Source organism: Bactrocera dorsalis, chromosome 2 (genome assembly GCF_023373825.1).
Source record: "Bactrocera dorsalis isolate Fly_Bdor chromosome 2, ASM2337382v1, whole genome shotgun sequence".
Lineage (NCBI taxonomy): Eukaryota > Metazoa > Arthropoda > Insecta > Diptera > Tephritidae > Bactrocera > Bactrocera dorsalis.
Window position 1 is genome coordinate 94191080 of NC_064304.1, and position 26395 is coordinate 94217474.

General features: G+C 37.0%; 2 protein-coding genes across 7 annotated transcripts in view; both read right to left on the bottom strand.

The window, feature by feature from the left end:
- Positions 1 to 8126: 8126 nt before the first annotated feature.
- Positions 8127 to 13982, bottom strand: LOC105230896 (solute carrier family 22 member 3). Its single transcript, XM_011211909.4, has 6 exons — positions 13108 to 13982; positions 10971 to 11125; positions 10733 to 10901; positions 10227 to 10549; positions 10033 to 10167; positions 8127 to 9975 (listed from the first exon to the last, which is right to left on the bottom strand). The coding sequence occupies exons 1-6, from the start codon at positions 13851 to 13853 to the stop codon at positions 9428 to 9430; spliced, it is 2076 nt and encodes a 691-aa protein (XP_011210211.2). The 5' UTR covers positions 13854 to 13982; the 3' UTR covers positions 8127 to 9427.
- Positions 13983 to 16910: 2928 nt separating this feature from the next.
- LOC105230895 (neuronal PAS domain-containing protein 2) overlaps positions 16911 to 26395 on the bottom strand; it is a 109788-nt gene continuing 100303 nt past the window's right edge. For all 6 annotated transcript variants that reach the window (XM_029552279.2, XM_029552278.2, XM_029552272.2 and 3 more), the window contains exons 6-12: positions 25061 to 25458; positions 24881 to 24987; positions 24737 to 24815; positions 23970 to 24300; positions 23533 to 23910; positions 22921 to 23463; positions 16911 to 20772 (exon numbers count right to left, since the gene is read on the bottom strand). In XM_029552279.2, coding sequence (XP_029408139.2) covers positions 20029 to 20772; positions 22921 to 23463; positions 23533 to 23910; positions 23970 to 24300; positions 24737 to 24815; positions 24881 to 24987; positions 25061 to 25458 — 2580 coding nt within the window. In that variant the 3' untranslated portion in view covers positions 16911 to 20028. The remainder of the gene's footprint in view (positions 20773 to 22920; positions 23464 to 23532; positions 23911 to 23969; positions 24301 to 24736; positions 24816 to 24880; positions 24988 to 25060; positions 25459 to 26395) is intronic.

Genomic DNA, 26395 nt, shown 5'->3' on the forward strand with positions numbered 1-26395 from the left:
TTCAATAAATGTCTTCTGCATTGAGGAGTTATAAACTAAATTAAGTACTTAACTATAAACCCTGATAAAATTGCAATGATACAGCAAAAAGTGCGGAATAATTTAGTCTTATAAAACTATAATTTTTGTTAAAAAAAAGTAGAAGTATACAGCTGCATTTGGCTACATTTCTACAGTTGGCAACCGTTAATCAAACCCCGATTAGACTTCTCTAATATTTTGATATCTCCACATAACGCGCAGTAGTGTTTTGACGTCATTCGCCCGCTTGTGGCCCAAACTTATTATTAGTTTGTCACCATTGCAGCGCGCACTGACTTTGGCTAACTGTAATCAAGTGTTATTGCCGTGAAATCAGCGTTACTGTTCAAAATTTAGCGCCAATAAAACTTAAATCTAATTATAATTTAAAATTAATGAAAAAGTGCCAACTTATCGCTAATCTTTTTTGAATTGTAAATTGATTGAAGTGGTGCGCGATATGGCCACACCGTAAATATCGCATATCACACTGTTTATTTATAGCCTTGACAGTGACACTTGAAAGCTGAGAAGCATCGTGGCTAAGTGTGAATAGCTGGTTAATATTTTACACAAGCGGCGATATAAATAAAGGTTCTAATCTTTATTATATTTTATTTATTATGCTGAATTTTTAATAAAAAAATGCGTAAGTGACGTTTATTTTAAAATTATTAACACACATGAATAATATAGTTCATTGTAGTATGGAAACTTTTTTTAAATATAGTAATAAATAATAACTGTTTTATAAAAGAATGTTTGATAAGCGATTTTTAATAAATTTATAATTTGATTTTTTCTTACATTCGTCCAACATTGTTTGAATATCTTTAACGGTTAGCGATGATTTTGGACCAAATGTTTGCTTTCAATATTCAGTTAAGTTAACTTTGGCTCTGCCGAAGCTAAAATACTATTCACAATCACGAATAATTCGAATAATATGTTTGGAGAGGCGCTACCTTGGATAACAATCCATGCCTACTTCGTGAATAAAGGAATCTTGTCAATTAAAAAAGTTTTCCATACAAGGACTTGAGTTTGATCGGTCAGTTGTATGGCAGCTTTATGCTATAGTAGTCCGATTTGAACAATTTTTTCGGAGAATGCAGCAATGCCTTGGACACAAATCCATGACTAATTTCGTGAAGATACTTTGTCAAATAAAAAAGTTTTCCATACAAGGACTTGAGTTTGATCGGTCAGTTTGTACGACAGCTCCTTGCTATAGAGATCCGATATTAGTGGTTCTAACAAACAAAATTTTCTTGGAATCGATATTGTGACATTCGTTCACATTTATACAGACGGACATGTCACAATCGCCTCAGCTCGTCACGCTGATCATTTATATATGTATGTACATACATACGTACTCGTACATACTTAATACGAAGATTTTCAAAGTTTCCTTTTGGGTGTAACAAACATTGTGAAAAACATAATATACCCTGTTCAGGTTATAGTGAAATATTCTAAAAAATGCATTGCACAAATTTTAATGACAACACATCTCCACGAATTTAGCTCAGCCTTCAATATCGAACGATCTTCGCTCTAGGCACTTGATACACAGCAGTCACTTCGCCTTGAAGTAAAAAAATGTCTGCAGCATTTAAGGTCATTATTTTGACTTTAATTATTGAAATATGTGCTATTTGTAGCAATTTAGATGATCAAGCTATGTCAGAAATATTTATAGCGCAGTATGCATAAGTAATGTTCATTCATTTTCGTCTACTCATTATCTTATCTTTATTTATTTTATTTTTTTAATTAAACACTTTCAATTTATCTCAAACCGAATCATTTCTTTATCATAAGAAAGTTTGCAGACATTATATTTTGTTAGAAAACTGAAAAATGACTTTCATTGTCAAAGTACACGCTATCTCTTCCCGCTCGACGCCTAGTTAATCGGATAACGGCGTTATGGATGGACTTTGCGAAAAGTGTTGCGAAATATTGTATTAATAGGTTTATAGAGGAGAAATTATCCGGGCATCTTTGTATTGTCATCGGAAAGCTGTGGTCTTTTGAAGCTCAATTGATATCCCTTTGCCCCCAACAATCTCACATGTCTCTCTTTGGAACGAGCGGGACGTTGCATCGATCTTTGAGAGATGTTCTATAGTAAATATGAAATTAAATTCTTTTTTTAATATTGACTGTGATTTTTATCTTAAAAATATCCTGAAAACACATTGGAACCTCTTCAACTTAAGTTTCTTTAAAATATCTAGTTTGTGATTTATGTAAATTCATATAAACATAACCTGATTCAGTAAACCTCGTGGTTTGAGAGTGATCAGCACATATCCAGTATAAAGCACCGATTAGATACTTCTGGAACCAAAAAAAAATTGATAGAAACCAGTAAAAAAGCGTTATTATCGGGTGTAACCGAACTTTTCATACTCTCGCAACTTGCCGAGACAATTGGACGGAGTAAAGTCAACCGGGTATTCGAAAATCCTGATATTGGTTATTTGGGGACTAGGTCAAGTTTTCGCCCAATTTAGCCCATTTCAGCCAAAAAGATTCCATGTTATGAGTAAAACACGATCTCTTAATTATAAAATCACCCGGAAATGCGAAAATCTTTATATTAAGTAGGTATGTGGTGGTTAAAGGAAGTATTAATCCGATAGGAGTTCTTATAGGATTTATCTTAAGCAAAGACTTAAACGGTTTGAGAGATATGTATGTATGTATCTACATTAAACTTATTAGAGTGCGGGGCCACGCTTTCGGTGATACATACCGGTTGTATGTCGGGCGAACAAAACTATTATACTCTGTAGCACCATGTTGCAGAGTATAAAAAGATTAAGAAATAAAAATTGTTAGTCTTACTTTAAAACGTGTTAATAAACGCAGAACTTAAGTTCTTTGTCAACACATAGATTAAGTTAGAAGAAGAGTTCAATTATTTTTTAGAAACACCTGAAATTAATTAACAACTTTTTTTAGGTCCACCAAAAGTCCCAAAAGTTTTCAACATACACATTTAAAATAAATATTTACAACAACCAATTCCTCTTGTATTTACCAAACATTTATTAATAATGGCTTCGCTTGGGTCCGGCTGGGTCCGTCTGGATTCGTCTGCTTGTTTGCTGCTTCTATCCATAAAATACGAGTTTAATTCGCAGGCGATAATTAAGTTACGCTTTCATGCCACTTGAGACAATGCTAATAGTCTGGAGAATTTAAATTTTACCACTTGAGCCATATGAATTTGCTGTTTAGAATAAATTGTAAATGACAAAGTCCTAATTAATGCTAATTATCGGCAGCGACACATTTGGCATACACTTGTCAGTGGCTTAAGTTTATATTAATTGTGCAATTACATTTTCAGACCTTGAAAAAACTGCTTGCTGTAGCAGGAAAGTAAGCAAAAAAGTAGGCTGTTGTAAAAAGATCTAGCTACTCATGATATATAACACTATAATCTGATAACTGATACTTTTGATAAAAACTTGAACAAGATTCTCTTACCGCAAGTAGTTAGAATATATGGAATTAATTTGCTCATTAACTGATAAATTGACTTTATGATATGCCTTGACGAGGGGAGGCAGCTCTTATAACCATCATATTGTCTGCTCAATGCAATTGGCCCCAAATTTCCATACTTTCAATGGAGTTCGTCATTATTCACAATGGCGTAGAACTATTTTCCATTGTAGTTATAATATTTCTATAATATTTCCAGTAACTTCTAATATCATAAGGTTCTTCTACTGCTCCAAGATGCAGGAGCATTAGTAATTGGTGCTTTTACGAAACAGCAAGTTTAACTGAAATATTCATCAGAGCACCTTGACACAACTTAGAACCATCACTTTTGCCAGCGGGAATATTATGTCAGCCTTGAACTGATAACAGTTTGAAAACCCATAGTTAGTTATGAAACTTTTTATACTAATCGTAATTTTTGTACTCCTATGATAGGAGTAGGGTTAAGGAATTCGTTGTTGGGACCTTCCTTGATATTGAGGGCGCTTTCAATAACGTCTTGCCGGAAGTAGTCGTTACTGTTCTCGACGTTCTTAGGGCTCAATCAAACCTCAAACGCCTCATTATCAATCTTCTGTGCGATAGAGTGGTTGAAACGCAATGGGACAACGCACGCGTTCGACAAAATGGGAGTAGATGGGCCCCGCAAGATAGAGCTCTCTCTCCTTTTTTATGGATCCTTAACGACCTGCTTAAAACATTTGTGGATCGTGGCTGCCAGGAGATTGCCTATACAGACGATCTAACACTTATGGTCAAGGGAAGGTTCCTGGGTACGGTGCACGAGTTGACGCAGGGGTATCTCAGCGTCGTAGCAAATTGGGTGGTCGGAAGTGGTCTCGCAATAAATCCAACTAAAACCAATCCGGTTTTATTTAATAGAAGATATATAATAAGATCCCATTGACACCGCTGCCGCAAATGGGAAACATCACTATTCAGCTGGTGGATACAGTGAAATATCATCATGGATAGGAAGCTGTGATAGAAGCAGAATATGGAAGAGAAAGTAAAAAATGCATCGATTGCCTTATAGTGCTGTAGAGGAGCCATTGGCAAAATGTGTGGTCTCTCACCGAAAGTGGTCCTCTGGCTCTACAAAACCATTTTATTCTATGGAGTCTTTATGTGGTGGCGGCCTCTACAAAAGACCGCACTTGCAAAGAAACTCGAGAGCATTCAACGGGCGTCGCTCATCAGCATGTGTGTATGTTGCACTGAGGTCCACTTCAACCATGGCAATTAACGCCATCTTACACATAGCGCCCGTGTCGAATGGTATACTCGTATGGTTGCGAAAGTTGCTTTCAGAATCAGAGAATCTGGGTTCTTGGAAGAACGCGTGACTATTTGGATATCCTCACACACTTTTACTTCATACCGCATCACTTGGATCATGGAGTCGCCAAACCGAACTCTGGCCCTCATTAAGGCTAGCCTCTCCCTAGTTGTAGGGCTTTACACAGGCCATTGCACTATTGGCGTCCATGCTGTAAGGTTGGGAATCGTGAGAAGAAGATGAGGTGAAACAACTCAACGCTTCCTTCTTGACACGTCCCGCGTTTGGTAGTTCAAGACTTAAGCACTTGGGAGCACATACCTTCAGACATCCGAGCTGGCGGAAGTAGAAATTAAACGTTTTGCTAATTTATAAGTTCGAGCAGAGGAGTTCGTCTTTTCTATTGCATCACAAAGGCCTATATCGCAGTCCACGTGCGATGGTTGATCCACCATCTAACCTAACCTAACTCCTATGTTAGCCGTTAGCAAATGGACTGAGGATTTTAAACAATCAGATAAGATTCATTTGTCAATCTCGAAATTATGGACGCTTTTTAGTTAAGATCTTGATTCTATTTTGTAATTTTAAACTTTTGAATGTGTTTGTGCTGTGAAAATACTTTTCATGAAAGCTTCTTCTGCAAGCTAACAGTAGTTTGGCTATTGACTTGAAGAAAGAACTTTCATCAAATGTCTAATAGAGGTGCAAGCGTCTTTTATAAAAGGTACTATGCGTTTCTATATATAAATACATATATTGTAGAAATCAATTATTTAGCAATTTTATTTATTATAAACCCATCAATGCGAAATGTTAATTGACATTACAAGTGACAAATAAATATTGATAAAAATCAGTAAATGACATTCAGCCATTGAAATGAAAGTTTCCAGCACTTAATTATCGTCCAAATGCAAACATATCAATTGATGGCTAAATAAATAAAATATACATACATATGCATATAAACGCCGCTGACATTTAAACGCTTGTCTAGGCCATGTCTGATCACTGCAGGGTAAATATATAATAATTTGCACAAGTGCTTGACTTGAATGGACTTCGCGCGTTTAATTTGACAAGTACTTACATCATATCGATATCTATTCGTACATACATACTTACATACTTACATTATAATAATACAATGTATTGTATTTACATAAAATTACACATACATACGAGTATACAGACGTAAATATGTTAGCTCATTTAGCATTTTATTGACGCTCATTCTTTAAGTGTGATGCAACGGCCTGACAACGGAATTGAGATCAATGCTAAGTGAAGGCTCTAATTGCATTTATTTAGTCGCAATCATCGAAACGAACGCCACGCACCTCCGCAGCACCGCAGTGCCGCAATTCACTGGTATTTCACTTCCTCGGGCACATATGTATGTACATATGTATGCGCGTATTTGTAGGGTTCAGTGCTTATCTATAACTTTTAATTAAATTCGCACTCGATTATGACTTTTGTGACTTTGTGACATTTTTTTGTGGGAAACTTTCCACCGTTTCAACAAAATTTTTTCAACAGTTGCAATAAAATAAAATATTTACAAAAATATGTTTTTTTAAATTAGAGTGTTATGAGTTCTGTTATGATTCCACCCAAGGTTTAATGGATCATCATATCAGAACTGACAATACTCTGATTTTAAACAAAAATATTTTATTTTATTGCAACAACAACACTCAAAAAATTCCTACTTTTGCAATAAGATGTCTGCAAGTCAACTCTCGGTTAAATCATATCTTAATTGTCAGCAAGCACTATCAGAATTGGCAAAACTATCCAAAACTTCGCAAAGCATTTGTGTACGTGTGTTCGCGTATCATTTTGCTTGCACAGGGCATATGAGTTCCATGCTAATTCCTTCTTCCCGCTCTTAACTTAAATAAGTACAGCCGTTAATAACAAACTGCATTTAGCGCTATCTGTTGGCGAATAGTGGTAGTCAATTGTGTTCGCTTTTTGCTACGTCTGCTGCGATATTTAATTCAGCTGATTTCTAATTGAGTAATGCTATTCAAAGTATTGTCGAAGCATACTTTTAGGCAGTCATGTATGTTTGCATGGAAATCGAATATTTTTCTAAAATATGTAAGGAAGTGCCAAGTTCGGGCTTAACCGGATATTCTCTTGCAACATGCCATGCTCAAAGCCAGGGAAAGAGCCTTCAGGTACGTTCTAGGATAAGTTTTCACCCGATTTTATACATTTTAGGTACAAAGATACACTCTTAGTAGAAAAACACGCTCTCTCAATTTCTTTAAAATAACGCCCCCATTGGCCGATATATGGGATAGAAAGTCACCTGGAAGTTCGAAAATCTGTATATTGGGTATATGGGGACTAAGGAAAGTACTGACTCGACTTAATCCATTTCCGACACAAGGGTATATTCATCATCAATGATATATTGGTAGTCGAAAAAGTCGTTTCGTATTTTGTTAAATATAAATTTCGTATATCGCATATATAACATCGTAGTTTTATAAATATAAGAACAAGCTAGTTGAAGTTTGATTATAAATACGAAATGACTTTTCGACTACCTAATATTTTCACCGAATTTCAATAACATATCTAACAGATAGACCGATATTTTCGGCATAACTCAGCCATTTCCACTTAGGCCCACATATTCAGATTGTGGGGGCTTGAGCACTTACGGTCCTATTTTGGCAATTTTTAGACTTGAGAGTTCTTTCACAAATAAACATAAAATCGTCAAAATAATGTTATGAACCAAATTTGGTTGAAATTGGTCGGCCAAGTAGATCGGGAGATAAGTTATTTCACCTAAATGTGGGCATTATCACGCCCAATGGCAAATTTTGACCCCGCCAACTATAAAGCTCTCTTGTATTATCCTGAGAATCTAAATTTAATGTCTCTGGTGCATTTAGACATTGATTTATGGCATGATAAATCAGATTTTCTACTGCCGCTAACGGTACATTTCGTATTTCATAAAATATATTAAAACTTCGCTCATGTTTGAAATTAATTATTTAATATAAATACATGTATCCCAATAATAATCTACATATTTTAATAATTATTCAAATTACAGTTAGTATATACATAAAGGCTTCTAAGCATACTACTAATATCTATATATAATACAAGTGCATTAAGGTGTTCCTTAAAAATTATATAAACCAGGTTTTCAGTCTCATTCTTTCAATTGAATAACGCGTGGTCGAAGACCTCACACATAAAATTTGATTCCATTGGATTGGTCTGTAGTCGCCACCTAAACTTTTGCTGAATCTACAATAAGAGTGTAATGGAGTGTAGTCATGCTTCTGGGTAAGCAGTAGAGCTACATCCAATTCCTACTTTTACGTCCTCGGCGCGAGTCTGGAATCGTGAACAACCATTGTGTAATATGCTGTAGCCAACCCGAGTGCAGCCTAGGGTGATAAATAACCGGGAGGAAGAGAGGAAGCTTCAGCAGAGCCACTCCGACATATTCGGTATAAGGGAAGGCTCAAGTCTAATTGCAGCGTCTGTGTATCAGAGGTGCGACTGCGAGAGGGAGACGAATTTGAATCAAGCGACTAGAAGCTATAATCACAACTGACCACTAAATGGCTCTTGCTCGACTTGCACTATTGCTCTCTAAAAGCACTCATTAGCAACTTGGCGTAAGAGAACTATAGGACGGTATTTCAAGCTCTTGTACCAAAACCATTGGTCTTCGGAAAGGTTGAAAGTACAGCTGGTACGATGGGGACTGAAGTATCATAGTAGAAAGAAAGCGGACAGTCTACCTCGCAATGTTGCGATCGAACGACAGTGAAAGTCTAACATCTGGAGATGGCGAAACCGATTCCCCAATCTACAAGTATGACGCGGGAATCATCTATCCATTGCCTGACTATGATGAGGTTCGAAAGACTGTAGCCCACTGTTAACAAACAAATGGAAAATCTACTATCAATCAGATTTTAAAGCCGCCTTCGACAGCACGAAAAGGAACTGCCAATATGTCACTATCATGCATCTACATAGTTCTGGAAAAAATAATCTTCGCAAAGCTAATACGGCTGTGCAAGCTGAAGTCGAAAATAATTTCGCCAATTTTAGAATCAGTAAAAACACCATTCATGTCCTGCAACAATGACATCTGCTGATGAGTCGGTCTTAAGGGTGTTCGAGAGAAAGGTTTTTCGGAAGATTTATGGTCCTTTGAGCAGTGACAACGACGAATAGCGCAGTCGATAGAATGATGAGTTGTACGAGATATACGATGACATTGGCATAGTTCAGCGAATTAAGAGACAACGGCTACGCTGGCCAGGCCAACAAGAGAAAGGCCTCCACTCTCTTGGAGAGATTAGATGGAGAAGAACCTGGCTGCACTTGGTATCGCGAATTGGCGCCAAAGAGCGAAAAAAAGAAACGACTGGCACGCTGCTGTTAAATCAAATATAGTCGCGGAAGCTGTGTCTACGCCAGTAAATAAGAAGAAGACAGTAGTAACATGGATTTGATATTAGAAAATTCGATTGAAAAAATATTTTAGCTATGTTAAGGGAACACCCGAACACACGTACAAATGTGTACACTGAAATTTGCCTACAAATGCTCTTCGGATATTTGCTTCTCATTTTCCCTTTCTCTCTCATACTTCTCCTTTGGCGCAGCTGCATCTTCTTGTTCCGTTATGGTTTCGAATTGCGAATTTACCAACCACAGATCGGATATGCTTATCGTTAAAGAATTGTCATAAAATTCCGATTTCGTACCAAGTGAACTACGTCGCAAAAGCTCAGCCGAAGAATTGCGTCGATATGTCTTCGGCGTAAGCACTTTAGCCACGCGCGGTTTTTCCATATTCCAGAAGGCACGATTAAGGAAGCAAAGCAGTACCCCCGTAACGACTGCCAAAGAGGCTAACACTGTGATGGGGATTAAGTTGTGAAATTGAATTGTAACCGCTATAGATGGACCAAAGATAAGCCAGAAGCGACTATGCGTCACCACAGAGTACATTAATGAGGGACGTTTCTCGGACGAAACGATTTCACCGGTACACGTAGCAAGCACGGCGAAAGTAACGGCAGTTGCGAACTTCAAAAACATCCAGAAGATCATTTCGAAGCCGACACGGCGACTTGGTTTTACTGGAAATATAGAAGAGCATTATTGAAATGACTTCGTGCCTTATTTCTACAACTCACACGTATTTGGCACAGTCCAGATTAGATAGGTAACGGCACCCGCTAACGTCAACAGTTGACCACACCAAAGCCAACGACGTCTGGTGTAGAGTATCAAATAGAGACCAATAAAGATGCCGAGCACCTCGGAGAGACCTAAATTGGTCTATTGGTTGTAAATTAAATTTCAAATTACTAAAAGTCCGGCAACTTACCCAAGCACACGGTGTTGACATGTATATACTCGGTGCCCATGGTTCGAATCATCAGGAGCGTGACATTATGCAGAATAATAGCACCGACCCACGCAACGTGCACGCAGCAAATGTACTGACGTTCGGTGGTCTTATCCCAGATGGACCAATAGCGTGGCGCACACGTTGCTTCTTGTTGTAAGTGCTTCGCTTGATGCGCCAACTTTTCCTCTAAGTCTAGTGGTATGGATCGATGGTTAATTGTGGCCGAATTTAGTAACTGTTCGAGCGCTTGATCTAATTTATCGCAACTTAGTAGCCAGCGTGGCGAATCGGCTATCCATCTGATAAAAGTAAGAAAGTGAGGGGAAAATAATAAAAAGTGGAGAAATTGTAAGCTGACTGAGCCTTCCAAAGTAATGACAGTTAGAAACAGAGAAAAGAGAAGGGTAGTGGAAATATGAAGACGTGAAGCATACAAGGATCCAAACGTCTTCTGAGTGCAGACATGTTCTCTATGTGCTTACCTATGCACAAATATCAAAATAAGCACCGAAGCCGATATGGCCACATACAAATAACTCCAGCTATCGAAAAATATTGATATGCCCGGCAGCAGTATAAGTCCAATGCCCCAGAATAACTCCGAAAGCGTGGTGACGATGGTTTTCGCACGCCCGTCTGTAATGTCCATTACTAAAGCAGATCGTATGAGGTATATTAATTAGGAGATATGAAGAAATTTAATGAATGCAGTGAACTTACATATAACCTGACCAGCAGACATGATAACGGTACAAGCGATGGAGGTTAAGCAGCGGAAATAAATGTGTAGTTGGAAATTTGTCACCAAGCCAGTAATGCAGCCACAGAAGACTTGGAAAAACATGCCGACAAGCATTAGACGCCGAGGACTCACACTGTGAAGTGGATTAGGAAGAAATATAAATAAAGTTTAGTTAAGATTGTTCAAATTTTAAGATTTAATAGAAAAGGTTATTAAAACGGGAGTTCGAAATATTGGGTAGTCGAAAAAGTCTTTTCGTATTTTGTCAATAGATGTCGTTGCAGTCGTATATCTCCAGTGTTAACAATCGCAGTGTGTCATACCATATAGTGTTGGAAAGGTAAACTTCATTTATCAAAAAAAAAATAAAATAAAATTCGAAAAAGTTGAAAAAGTAACAGCTGTTCAAAAATGAGTGAAAATAATGAAGGAATTCGCCTCATTTTGAATTTTTTTTTATAAAAAAGGGAAGAAGACACGCAAGCCACCAATGAAATTTGTGAAGTTTACGCAGACGATGCTGTATCAGTTCGAACACAACAATTATTTGCTCGCTTACATTCTAGAAATTTCGATGTGAAAGATGCACCTCACTCTGGTCGACCTATCGTTGATAAAATCGATGAAATTATGGAAAAGATTAATCAGTAACGTCACAAAGCAGCCATGACATCGCTAAGGAACTTAACATTAATCATCGAACAGTTTTGAAGAATTTAAAAAAGGATGGCTACAAAAAGAGGCTCGATGTTTAGGTGCCACATGAATTGTCTGTGAAAATTTCAACGGACTAAATTAACATCTGCGATTCTTTGCTGAAACGGAATAATATCGAACCATTTCTGAAGCAAATGGTAACAGGAGACGAAAAGTGGATCAAATACGACAATAATGTAAGAAAAAGATCATGGTCAAAGATCGTGGTGAAGCTCAGCAAATGGTCGTAAAGCCATGATTGACGCCTCAAAAGGTTATGCTGAGTGTTTGGTGGGATTGGAAAAGAATCATCCACAATGAGTTGCTCCAGTCTGATCGAACGATTGATTCTACTTGTACATTTTATTGACAACAACTGGTGTTCGTCTTCCATCAAGACAACGCTAGACCACACACTTCTTTGATGATTCGGGAAACACTGGGAGAGCTTGGCTGGGAAGCTTTGCTGTATTTGTTTCGGTCAATGCAGAACTCTCTTAATGGAGTAAAGTAAGTTTCAAGAGAGCTTGTGAAAGTTACTTGTCGTAATCCAGTAAAAAAAAAGTTGAAGTTTGATTAGAAAATACTTTTTCGACTACCAAATATATGCGCTATAGGCATTTAAATGTATTTGTGTCAACAGCAAATTCCCTTCTTTGTTGCAAATAATTATTACTCTCGCAGAATTATGCCTAAATAGTTACACAATTCTTTAGTAAAATTAATTGTTGGTATTATCAACGAACGAACAAATAGGTGCTAACAAGCGAATATTAGAGTGTCATGAAAAGGGAAAATTTTTGATAACTGTGCGGCAGCGTAATGGACTGGGTGTAAGCTGATTCATGACAAAATAATAGGGACTGCAAGACGGACTACTTTGAATGATGTTATTTTTCATTTAAGGAACTACTATTTTTGACGGTTCGATACTTGCAAAATGCCAGTTCATAATGTAACAAGTTTGGTTAACTAACTCAGGATCAAATATAATTGTGATGAAAGTCCGGACCAACTTAATCGTGTTTTTATTGAAACTCCAATTTGCCAACCGAGTTATAGTCTCTTCCCAATAAATGGCAGAAACTTGTTACTTTTCTCATTAGTTTGATTGCAAACAGAAATGCCTAGTTTTTAACCGTTAATGTTCCACGACAGTTCATTGTTTCACCACAAGGCTTTCGTATTGACATTTGTCACATTTGCATAGCTGGATATTTATATACTTAGCGCTGGGAATTGCAAGCAGCTAAGTATGTACAGAGTAATTACATACAGATTTTTACATATGTATATATATACATATGTATGTATGCTGTTTGTAAATATTTTTACAATATACACACGCAAAGTCGCTGCGCTAATTAACTGTGAAAATAGAGAATTCTTAAAATAAATCGATTAAAAATCGCACTTAACTGTTTCAGCGCGTGACGCGCCACCAATCCACCGATGAAGGCGCCCAAACCATGAAATGACTGCGTCATAGATATCAACAACTGACGCGAGCAAACCAAATCAAACTGCGACACCAACGATTTATAATCGGAGTTATGCTCGAAATGCTCGCAGGGCAACACATTCACCTTGAACTTCAACGAACCATTCGCCTGGCGCACCACATTTGGCTGCTCGAACGGATTCGTATAGTTGGCGTGATTGGCGATGAAATCCCGTTGCAATTGCTCCTCGTAAATATTGCACGCATCCAAATAAAAGCGGCGATCGGTGTCGCGTTCGTCCGACACCGGATGTGACATGCGCACCCAGGCGGGCGTGTCAGCCGTCAACGAGCCTCGGCTGAGATTCATAAGCGCCGGCGGACGACAGTAGTAGTCGCCCTTCTTCGGTGTGGGCGCGGTGTAGATAATGCAAGCCATGAACCAGGCGGAGGGTATTTTGCAAAGAAAGATCAGCAGTATGGTGCGCAGCTGCCAGTGACCGAAGTTGCCACACACTTGTTGCACGATGTCGGGTGGCGGCGTTTGTGGCGCAACCGCATTGACTGTGTTTGGCGCTGAGGTGTTGTGCTGTTTTGCTGTAGCTTTTGTTGTATCACATTTGTTGTTGTTACTTGCTTCGTTAAGCGCAGAGATCATAGGAGTAACGGTAAATGCATTTACTGTTATAGTGTTCACTTTTTCTTGCAATTCAAACGCGGACATTTTAAGCGAAATGTTTCTTTCTTATCACTTATGTTTTTAGTTTACCGTTTGACCGATCCGTACGAGTTACTTTCGCTAACTGGACCACACAACTGTTTTGTCATTCAGTTTGTTGGTAAACTTCTACCAACTGCTACGATGCGCCGCAATTTGTGCGCTGAGCTTCTGCGTTCTCTGCGCCGTGGTGACAATTGATTGTGTCCACTCGGTGTTGATACCGATAATTAGTAGTGTCGCCCACCCCAGAAAAAAAAAATTGTGTGAATTGAATCTGTGATGATTATGTGGAATAAAAAATGCGTTGAGTGTAAATTATTGGAAGATTTGCACAATGGCAATCGCGTCTGTTATTATTATATCTATTCATGTTAGACCTCAATTTAATATATTAATAATTCAAATATGTAAATATTAGGGTGGGTAAAAAAAAAGATATATGTATATATGTATATATGCATATATGTTTATGTGATATGCATTGGTGTTTGATGATGAATATCCCAGACCATTTTGTAGATCACTCAATTTACTATAAAATCTCTGTAACGAGATATTTATTCAAGTAGTTGGAGGCGAGATTTTAAGTTTGCCAACTGATAATAAGAAAAAAAATTCGAAATGATTTGAAGAGACTCTCTTCTTAGATATATAAGAACCTATTTTCCATTTACCAAGCGAAAAATATATATAAATTTGACCCACCCTAATAAATATTTATACTATTTTTAATAGTTGACTAATAAATATATGTATATACTTTATGGTGATATATTTATTATGTGCTCAGCTAATAGTATTTTACGCCTGTTATTTACACTCATGGGAACACGATTTGTGACTTATTTCAGACATGTAACATGAATATGAAGATTAAATAGTGTTGGATTAGGGTCAGAGTAGAGGCAGATTAGCACCATGAGCAAAAAATAGTAAGACTTTGTTCATAAATTTTTGTCGTCGTGTTTGAATTTCTTTCTATCCATTTCATTTTCAGTCGCACACTTACCTGCCGCTTTTACCAAAAAATATAAAGAAAATATCAAAATATTATATTTTCATAATTTTTAATGCTTTATTTTAATTTTTAAGTTCTTTTTAAGATTAAATTAAACATGCATGCTTTGTTTTCATTATCATTATTATTTATTTATTCTACGTTTTTTGTTTTGTTTATTTTTTGTTTTGTTTTAATATCAAGTATTAGTTGAAATATGTTTGCAAATTGTAATTATAAAATTTTCAACGCCACTTCATTAGCATTAAAAAAAATTCTTGATAATCGAAAAATTGAATAAAAATCTCTTACAAACTTTCAGTTAATTTTTAACAAATTAATTTAAAACAAGTATGGAAGGGCTAAATTCCGGTGCAACCGAACATTTTATACTCTTGCAACTTGGAGGAATCAAGGCTAGGGAAATACCTTCAGACGTAAAAAGGCAAACAGTGAATCGAAATCCGAGCAGTGTTAAATCTATATATAACTTATACACTGACCGACACATAAGGTTTGTTTGAAAAACGAAAACAAAATGTCAACTGTGTTTCAAAATGTAACTCACATACAATCGTCAATCATATGGCGTAAAGTTAGCCGGATGTTCGAAAATACGGATGTTAATTATAAGCGGTCTAGGTCAAGTTTTTACCCGATTTTATCAATTTTAAAAACAAAAATACACAATTTTGAGTAAAACACTTTCTTTAATTTTCAGTAAGGTAACTTAGATCACTCGGAAATACGAACATACGTGTTATGTATGTGGAGCGAAGGGAAGTATTGGCCTGATTCAAGCCATTTTTCACATACAGACTTATCGTTTGACAGAGAAGGATTACCCTGGCGGATATTTTCTGTCAAAAATCAACTATAGGTACTGAGGTTCACATATCCGGTAATTGGGGGGTTTGAACTGGTTTGGTTGGTTTTGGGAAATTGTTGGTCATAAGGTGGAATACTTTAAAGGAATTATTAGTGCAAAAATTTTTTCCGTTATATTAATTGTTTTTGTGATTTGTGTACTGGAAAGTGAAGGAATCAAATGGAATTTAAAAGTGTGGTATATGGGAAGTAGGCGTGTTAATAGTGCGGTTTCGGCACTAAGAAATAGGAATATCAGTGGAATGTCATGTAGCAAAATTTATTGGTCGCAAGATATGTGTTTTTACCTAAAAATGCCACGCTCATCGACAAATTTTTAACCCAGCTCCCATAAAGGGGAGGAAATAAAAGCCCTCTCATACCATCTCGGGTGTAAAATTTTATGTCTCTGCCGTATGTAGTTACTAATTTATCGCTCTTTTAGTAGTTTTTAATACTTTGTACCGTTATATGGGGAGTTGACGCGGGTTTCTTTCTATTTCAACCATTTTTACAGTGGCGTTAGGGGTTCTTATCGGATTTATCCACAGTGAATTGGCTAATGTGGGATTAGTCGTCTAAGAGATGTATGTATACATTAAACCTATTAGAGGGAGGAGCCATGCCCACTTTTTTTTAAATTTTTTCGTGTTTTGCCAAGGAACATCTGTACCAAATTTCATCAATATATCTTAATTTTTATCAAGTTACAGCTTGCACGAAAGGACGGACAGACAGACAGTCACCTAGATTTCAACTCCTCTCGTCATCCTGATCATTTGTATATTCATAACCCCATATCTATCTCGCTTAGTTTAAGCTGACAGATACAACCGTTAGTTGAAGAAGACTAGTATACTCTGTATCAACATGTTGCAAGCGTGTGAAAAAATATAACAAAAATAAAATGAAATAAGAGCTTTTTGCCACATAATATTTTTTGTTGTTTTATTAAATTAATTTTGGTCACTGGTTAGGGCTAGAGAATTGCTATAATTTTTTGTTTGCTTATTTTATTGCTATAATTTGTAGTTTTTGTTGCCAGTAATTAGCTTATAGTTATACATATGTATATGCACTTATATATGTACATTTGTGTATATATGTATAGTTAATATATGCACAGGTTCATGCTATTTACAATGAAAGTGCAGGAATTTGCGAAAATATTTTTATTACAATTTTTTTCTGCTACTAAATTTTTTGTTATTGGCGTTTGTTTGTAAACACGATCTTTTTTTAATTTAATTTAATATATGTATGTACATTTTTAATTATTTGTTGTAATTATTAGCGACTAGATATGCGAATAAAATCCGTTTTTTATTTGCTATTGATATTTTGTGATTAATTTTTTATACAATAATTTTTTTTTAATTAATTTTTTTTTAATAAAATTTTTATTTTATTAAATTTTTATTTTATTAAATTTTTTATTGCATATTAATTATTTAAAATTAATGTGTTTTGCTAAACAACTATTAATAACTAGCGCTAAAGCAATAGGAAACTGTACTCTTTATATACCAAAGCTTATATTACATTGTACATATGTATTTATTGTATTTAATTAATAATATAGTTAAGTTAGTAAATTGCTAGTTTTAATTTAGTTTAATTTAATTTAGTATTGTTTTCGCTAGTATACATTATCTTTCAAAATCGTATGTTGTTTTTGTTTTCTAATTTAATTATTTTTTGTTTTTTATATTTAAATATATTTGTATACATAAGTATGTGAGTGTGTGTGTGTGTTAGCATGTACACCATATTGCATGCTTAATGTCGTGTATTTATATGTGTTTATGTGCATAAAGTTGTAATTGCATTATATAGTATAATTCCGTTTTTGACGTGGCAACGTCTCATAAATTGCGGCGCTTTTTAATTTCAAGTTTTACAAAAGTTTTTTTTTTTCAATGCTTAGGTTAGTAAATATTTAGTAGTTCAAATAGAAACTTGGCGCTTTGTTTTTAAAATAATTTCGATATTTTTTTAAATTTTTGCTTTTTGCTGTTTATGCCTTTTTTTCAAATATTTATTTTTGTAAAATATTTGTGAATTTAAAAAGTAATATTTTTTTTATTTTTCATTTTTTTTTTTGAAAAAGTCAATTTACAAATTAATAATATTTTTATTTTGTTTGAAAAATTCAATGCGTGCATTTTTCATAGAATCTTACATGCATATGTATGTATGTCTATAGTTTTTAAGCTCATATTTAAGCTTAGTTCTTTGGTTGTATTTACAACTACTAGTTTCTTCTTGGTCACTCTAAGTTCTTGTTTTCTAATATTACATTTTTAAGCAATGTAAAGGTGCACGTTTGGGAGAAATTTTTGGAATTTTTCAAATTATATTGTATATTATATTTTATGTAATCAAAATAAAGTCAACTTTTAAGAAATGTAAAGGCAAATGTTGCTGTATTACGAAAAATTAAATTATTATTAAAAAAATGCACTGCAGCATTGTTGTTGTTGTTTTTTTTATATAAAAAAATAAATTTTCAATAGTTTTCTTTTTGAAGAAAAGTTTATGGGCGGTTATTGTTGTCATAGCGTTATTGTTGTTGTTTCTATTGTTAATGAAATTTATACATATACATATTTTTTTAAAGTTTCTGTTGTTGCTGGCTTGAATAATTGAAAAAGTTAATTTTTTTGTAATTTTATATATTCTTTTTAATTAATTGGTTATTTTTTGTTTTAAGGAAGTACTTTAATTGTCAAGCAAATATTGGAAACTATTTTTTATTTATTTTTAAAAGCGTACTAAATATAAATCAAGCTCGGCTTATAGATATCCATTTTTAGGAATCCAGTTTCCACAATATTTCATTTTGCTTTTATTTAATAAATAAATTTCAAATAAATTTCTTTTGTCTGTTTTCTGCTAGTATTTCAGAGTAAATTTCATGTGAAGTCAAAAGACTTAAGACACAAACTTTTTGCTGGAACCATCAAACGCATATGTATTTATGTATTTATTGTATGTATTTATTTGATAAAGTAACTACGAACTTAGGGATATCCTAATCTAGCAAAACGACTTTATTTTTTTATAGGTTCAAAATTTAACTGTTCAGGCATAAGTCTACGAGTACTAAAGGATTTTTCGAAATATGTATTTATTTGATAAAGAAATACCAAAGGGGTACTGCTAGTCCAAAAAAAAAAAATTCTACTTTCAAAACTCAGCTATTCAATAATTTGACTACTAGAGATATTTTCAAATTATTTTCGGATATATCAAAATGATGTTTCAAAATTCAAATTATTTTCCAAAATATAGGTGTTTTGCTGATCCGGTATTAAAACTGGTTCGGCCGGAACAGAAACTATAAAAGCTATTTTCTTGAAACTGTCTTTTTCAAAACGTTAACCACTTTTTTCAGATTCCACTCTTCCGATTTACCTGAAGTTTTCATGAGACCCAGGAAGTTCGTGTCTTAAGTCTTTTATTAAAATATAGTGGATTGCAGTGGAAATTTATTTTTGTTACTTCTGCCGCTTATTACAATGCATACATCAATTTTATTGTGCAATAATATGTTGGTGGAAGATTTAGATAGTACATATATACTTTGGCAAACGGTTTTTATTTTACTTTTTCATACTTTGAATGCATTTATAAAGAAGGGAGGGTATATACATAATCTATGTTATATAATCTTAACTTGGTTGGATATTGAATCTGCTGCTATATATTTATATGTTTTTCATACACTTCGCTTAATTTTGGTTAAGAAAAATTAGATTGTTAAAGAAATGGCGCAAAATTAAGGGAGAATTTATGATTTTATTATATCATCAAAGCATTTATTTATAAAACTGCTTGCGAATTTTGGCTCAACTTGACATATGGAGTTATCAGTTAAATTGGAAAATAAAATATTCTGGATTTAAAAATTTTTTTTTTCAAAATTTCAAATAAATCTTATTTTATACCACAGTAACTGTAAAACAAGTTTTTAATGATAGCAAAATGGCATCTAATAAACAAATTTGTAGGTTACGTTGAAATTAAAGCGTAGTTGAAAAAAATATATATGGGAGAACAAAGGTAATCGAAAAAAAACAATTTTTTGGAGGCTTGAAGAGCTAAGTACAAATGTGACTAAAAGAGTTTTAAGATACTGTTTCCAAAACTTTTTTAACCCAGAAAATTTCTATAAAGTTTGATAGCTTTAGTATACATTAAACTTTGCACAGCACTGCATCCTTGCTATAATATACGTATGCATTACCCACAACAATTCACCAATTACCTTTCTTCAAACCCAGCATTACCATGTCAAGTGCGTAGATAAACCTACTGATTTAGCAGCGTGTTGGTCACCTCTGAAAAGGAGCACAGCGGATTGCCGTTGGCCATTATGTGATCACTAATGCCGTTACTGATAATGCTGCCTTGCGTGTTGCCGCTGCCGCCGCCGAGCACGGTTGGGCCGCCGCTGCCGCTGATTAAGTACGTCGCTGTGGCAGCGTTGGGCGCGTAGGCCAGCGCGGTGTGCGACAGCAGATGCGCGGCGTGATGTTGCGACGAGGTGATAGCGCGCTGCGTTAGATTGTGTTCCAGACCATTTAATGCTGTTGCTGCTGCTGTTGTTGTGATAGCTTCGCTGCCATGTATGGGCTGCAGAGCGGTGCTCAGCGGCAGCGCGCCATCGCCGTTCATCATCGATGCTGGTGTAATAACTATCGGTGCTATGATTGTCAACTGGTGATGGTGATGGTAGGCAGCAGCAGCAGCGGCGGCGGCGGCAGAGGCCGCAGATGCGGTCGGAGCTGAGCTCGAGCTTGGTATGTCTGTATCGCTGCCATTGCTGCCGCCACCATTCATGAGCGCTATGTGACCGTTGGCGGCAGTAGAGTTAGTTAACGCTGTAGCTCCGCTGCCGGCGCTGGGGGAGTGGCACGTCGGTGATGAGCTGGACGAAGCTGTGGAATTGCAACCGGTTAGTGTTTGTAAATGGTTGGTGTAGCTCAGTTGTTGCAGTTCCAATTGTTCCAATTGCTGCTGCTGCTGTTGTTGTTGGTGGTTGTTGAGCAATACCTATAGTTGTTGTTTTTTTATTTTTTGTTGTGGATTTTTTTGTGTTGTTTTTTTGTGATTCAAAATGGAGGAGGTAAGAAAGTAGCATGGTTAGTAGCTGAGTTCGGTAGTTTGGGGTACATAAGTAATACATACATACATATACATATACATATGTAGTATATATACGGTACAAAAATATATCTCAGTCTAAACAGTGTTTCAAGTGTCACAGTAAAGTTGTAAGCAAATAATACTAGTGATAGTGTGCGTTGGCACCCATTTTACAACAAAATTCTATAATAATTTTTGTGTAACAACAACAACAACAACAATAACGATATACAACAAAAACCTACAAATTTGTTTTTCTTTTGATGGCTAAGTGAATACAGTTGAAATGTAAAAAATGTATTTGTTTTTTGTTTTTTATAAAAATGATTTGAGTGCTTGAACTAATTTACATAAATACATATATACTACAACAAAATGAAGCTAAGCGAAAGCAACATAAAATTGACCAACGGTAAATTATGCAGAGCTTGTGTATACAATTCTTTCGGCAACAACTGTTTTATTTGTTCTCAAATGTATACAACTGGTGTTGCTGCAACATTATTATAGAAAATATGAGACAAGCACGTATATTTGCAAAAATATATTTATTGCGTGTATTTTGGAAAGTGAGTAAAATTATGAAATTTTTTCGATATATTTTTGGCAACATCCTGCTAGCAACATTTTAATGCAACCCATAAAATGTTGCTTAAAATAATTGACAATGCTCTTTCTGGTATAAACTGTTAATGGTATTATTATTATATTAATAAAGTATTGTTATGAATTTTTGATATACAAAATCCCCCAGCCCTTGTTGTGTAGCAACAATGTGTACAAAATATATCGCATATCAAATTTGCAACATTGCTGGGTATACCAAAAGGGAAAATTCACAAGCAAAAAAAAAACAAAATGTATCGCAAATTAATTTTTTCTATCACTCACAGAATAGTCAGCAACATGTTGCCAGCAACATTTTTCATCAACACTGTATTTCTTATTCAGAAAGAAGAATTTATTACTTGTTACTATCACAAATGTTTCAATTCTTCCAATTTAAAAATTATTAAGCAACATGTTGCTGGCAACATTTTTATTCTTAGCAACAAGTTGCTGTATTGCTTTTTTATTTGTGTAAAAAGAAACAATATTTCGACAATATTTGTTTTTTTTTTTTTAATTTCTAGCCACATGTTTCTGCAACATTTTCAGTTCACGTCATAAAGACAAAAATTAGCGCACTAAAACAGTTTTTATCAAAGCTCTATCAACACATTGCAAATTACCCGTACAAATTAACAAATATTGCACAACAGCAAAGTGACAATTATATGTTGCTTGACCACGCCTCTTTGTCTGCAAACTACATTTACAAAGGACACATTACATAGTTTATGTGTTTTCTATTAACTTGGCTCACAGAGCGCTTCCTACATGCTGCGTGGCAGCTGCAGCCGTCACAATATGTGAGCCATTATGTGCAGTGCTGGAAGGAGAAGAAGAAGAAGAAGCAGAATTTGCAGTGCTGATTGTGTTGTTGTTGGTGGCATGGTGATGGTGGTGATGGTGATAAGTGAAATACGAATGCGAGTATTGTGGGTACGCAGGACTCCATACCTCGCTACCGTTCGCCGCTACATGAGCAGCGTGGGCATGCGCGTGCGCATGATGATGAGCATGGTGATGAGGATGAGTGTGCGCATGCGCGTGCGCCACATGTGCATGGGAATGCGCGTGCGCGTGCGCGTGAGAATGATGATGAGCATGGTGATGTGCTGCCGCCGCCGCTGCGTGCTGTGACTGTGCATGTTGATGTGCAGCTGAGGCAGCTGCTGCCGCCGCTGCTACAGCGGCTGCTGTTGTTGGTGTCGCACCGATGTCTGATGGCGCCAAGCGCGTTGAGTGCAATGGCAGATTGTTGGCGGAAGCAGGGGTAGTAGGGGTGCTCATATCACTGGCGCTTGCGTGTTGCATGTGTGCGTGCAAGTGCTGTTGCTGCTGCGTATGTGGGTGTGTCAAATGTGTGGCAGTGGTATTGGAGAGTTGTTGGTCAGCCACCGAATTGCCGCTGGAGCGTTGCGTCAATTGTTGTTGCGTTGCGGGCGCTACCTGTTGTTGTTGCTGCTGTTGCGGTGAGGTGGTGTGAGAGGAAGAGGAATACAGCCCCGAATCATCGTGCTGCAGCTGATAACTGTCCGGTGTTGCAGCGTTCTTGACATCCTTCACGGTGGCGCTGCCATTCCATTTGGCGCTTACCACTTCATTTTCATTGTTGTTGTTGTTGTTAGCGTAACTGAGTCCATTGGTCAGCGGGGTAGCCTGCGGCGAACGTTCAGCATTGCTGTGATGGCGTCTACTGCTGCCGCTGCCAATGCTATTAATGGGAATGCCGCTCGATTGTGATCCCCACATGAGCACAGTTTGTCGCTCATATGGATCCTGCTGCGTCGCGCTCAGTTCCAGTTTTGGCGTAGCGCTGCCACCGCTACCGCTGCCGCCATTCACCGTTATATTTGTGTTGGTGCCCACTCTGGCCGCATGCGCAGCGGCGGCGACGGCACCGCTCCCATCTATTGGCGACGGTCCGTCTGATGAGCACGACACCACCTCCATGATGTGCGGCGAGGATTTCGGCGTCTTCAGCGGAACTTGCTACAACGAATCGTGCAACACATTGTTGTTGTGAGCGTGAAAATGGCCGCCAAAGTAGCACGGACTCACCTGTGGCGTCGATGTGGGACTGCCATACCCGCTACTATAACCGCTATAGTATTTCCCCGTTTCCTGCCACTTGTCATCTTTGGGCGCAATCGTATAGCCATCATAGGGAAGAAAACCGTTCACATAGGCAGAAGCAGGCGCACCCGTATGATGATAGTCCGTGTAGTAGCTGCTAACGCCCTGCAGCCGATACTGATGGAAGAGATTCTCGGTCACCGGATAGAAATTGGTCGAATGCACTGAGGTGCCCATGTAAATGTTATCCGCAGCGGTTGCATAGGGCGAGGTGGTATACATGGGATTAAGATTTGAATAGGCGGCGGCGACAGCCACAGCGGGATCGGGTAGATACTCAACTACCGGCGCGGGTGAGTTGACCTGCAAGAGCAACTTTCGAAACAATCACTTCGACTTGATTTGAAATGCGGCGCACTTACCTGTCCTAGTGAGGACGTCTGTTGTGGTTGCTGTTGTTGCATCTTACGTTTGGTGCGACATGTGGAGAGGAAGTCACGCAATTGCGTTTTATAGCGTCGATTTGGCCGCGTCGGTGTCACTGGTGGTGGCAGCGCATTCGGTGAGGTGCTTGGCGGCACCACCAACTGATCGGCCTCCGAGAAATAAGTGGAGGCGAGACCGGTATCCAAGTAGCTCACTTTAAAGTCCATTGTACGCTTGCCAAGCAGGTCGTGCCCCTCCTCATCCATCAGCTGACGATGTGTGCAGATCACAAAATCCGGTTTGGAGTTTTTGTATACCAATCGCGAGCTGCAAAGGAGTATATGAAGCTCGTAAATGACTTTTTTTTTAATTATTTGGCTTTTAAATAAAGCAGAAGAGTTAAGATTTCCTGATCTATTTGGTTTTATAAGAAGTTCATTAGTTTCACATGCGACATCATTGAAAAGCGGAACTAGGTCCTCTTAGCTGTTTCTCTCTTTACCTCTCTACATATATATATCGCAATCTCTCTCTCTCTCTCACGATATTTTACCGTATTCTTAACTACCTAAAAAAGTTTTAGAAGCAGTTCCTTTTTATGGAACCCTTTTGGAAACAAGTTATACTAATAATTCCAGCCAATCACTACTGTTTTTGTTAAAGAGAGAGCGCATGCCTTCAAATTACAACAAGAATATCACAAGTCACTTCATAATAAGACACGTGAGAGGAAAATGTAAAAAAATGTAGAATGAACACAAACCTCGTCTGCAGCCACTGCCATTCGCCATTCTTCTTCTGATACCGATACGCAATCATACCTGAAGCGCCAGTTTTCAGCACTAAAAATTTTAAAATTTAAATTTTTTATGCAAAATTTCGGCACTTCAAACAAAATGTTACTCACATTCCTGATGCGCACTGGCCACGTAGGCCAAGTCGTCGTAGTGCACCAAATCATAGCCGCCCATATTGACTAGTTCGGCATCGGAGTAACCCAACACATGTTTGCCACTGTTATTACAACAAAAACAACAATACAAAATTAGTTTCATAAAAAATCAAAATTTCCCCACACCTTACTCACCGTTGATCCATGGAGACAAGTGAGAAATCCAACTTATGCTTCGACTTGAACATATTCTCCTTGTGCGGTATCTCTAGCAGACTGGGCGGTCCGAAGGGTGTGCAATAGGCGAATAAAGCCAGTGGTGGCTCTTCGGTTTTCCGATTTTGGCCATGTAGTATCTTGATGCGTCCACGTATGTCCAGTCGCAGGAAGCCGGAAGTATTATCGAGCAGGCAGCGAAAACGCACGGTGAAGCTGCGCTCCAAGTAGAGCGCCTTGTCGGGCGCCAATGTGTCGGCGAGCTGTATGGTAGACATGTCGGCGGGAAGAAATGAGTTCCACAACAGTTGTCGCTGCAGCTCCTCACGATCCTCTGAATGGACTAGCTCGTAGACGGACTGATGCACGATATCTGACTGGAAGTAGTGTAAGAGGGGAAGAAGAAAAAAAAAAGGCAATCATAAAGCAAGTCATGTGTTAATACATCAGGGGTCACTAGCCGCGTTTCTTAATTCAACGTCTTTTTTTAGGTTCTACTGTTAATTATTTGCTTCGCGTTGACTCTTTGTTTTGCTTATTGATTCCTTTATTGGCGCAACGGTTAATAAATCATAAAACAAACAAATTGAAAACTCAGTGGCGCATGCGCAAGCCTGTGTTGGCAATACATGCAGTTATTTTGTTGTTTTAGTTGGAATATTTGTTTTTGCTTTGATGCAGGTAAGAAAGCGGCAAATTGAGATATATCTATAAACATGACTTTGGTTTCTACACATCTTTTGGTGCTTACGGTATTTCTTCTATGTGGCGTGCTCTCTGTTGCAGAACTCCTTCGTTGATTGGTCTGGATACAACGCAATACAGAAAGTTATTGATCGAGCAAAACTAGAATCATTTTTTACTGCCGTATATTGAGATCGGTTCCCGTTTCACAAATAAAGACTTTCTGGATAGTTAAAAGAAACACCAAAGATAGTTTTCTTTCACAAGTTCTCAGTTTCAGAAATGTTTAGTGCTTAGCTCAACATTCGTTACATATGTATTTGTACGAGGACCTATTTTTCAGAACCTTTACGACCTTTGTTAATAAGCTTTTGGAAACATTGTGTACATGGAGGTCCTAAAAAGCAACTTTGTCTACACGAAAGACCTCAATAGGCATCAGAAGTGAAGAGAACTTGAGAAGGAATTATGATCCAAGAGTTATTACATGAGTTTTAGGTTACTTAAGCCAACCTCTCTTAGCGACTTTGCTAAGGAATCATGTTTTTCAATAAAGACACACAGTGAGCCATTCTCGTTTAGCTAAGTTTTTTATATAAGTCATGCTATGCTTGAAGACGCTCATCATAC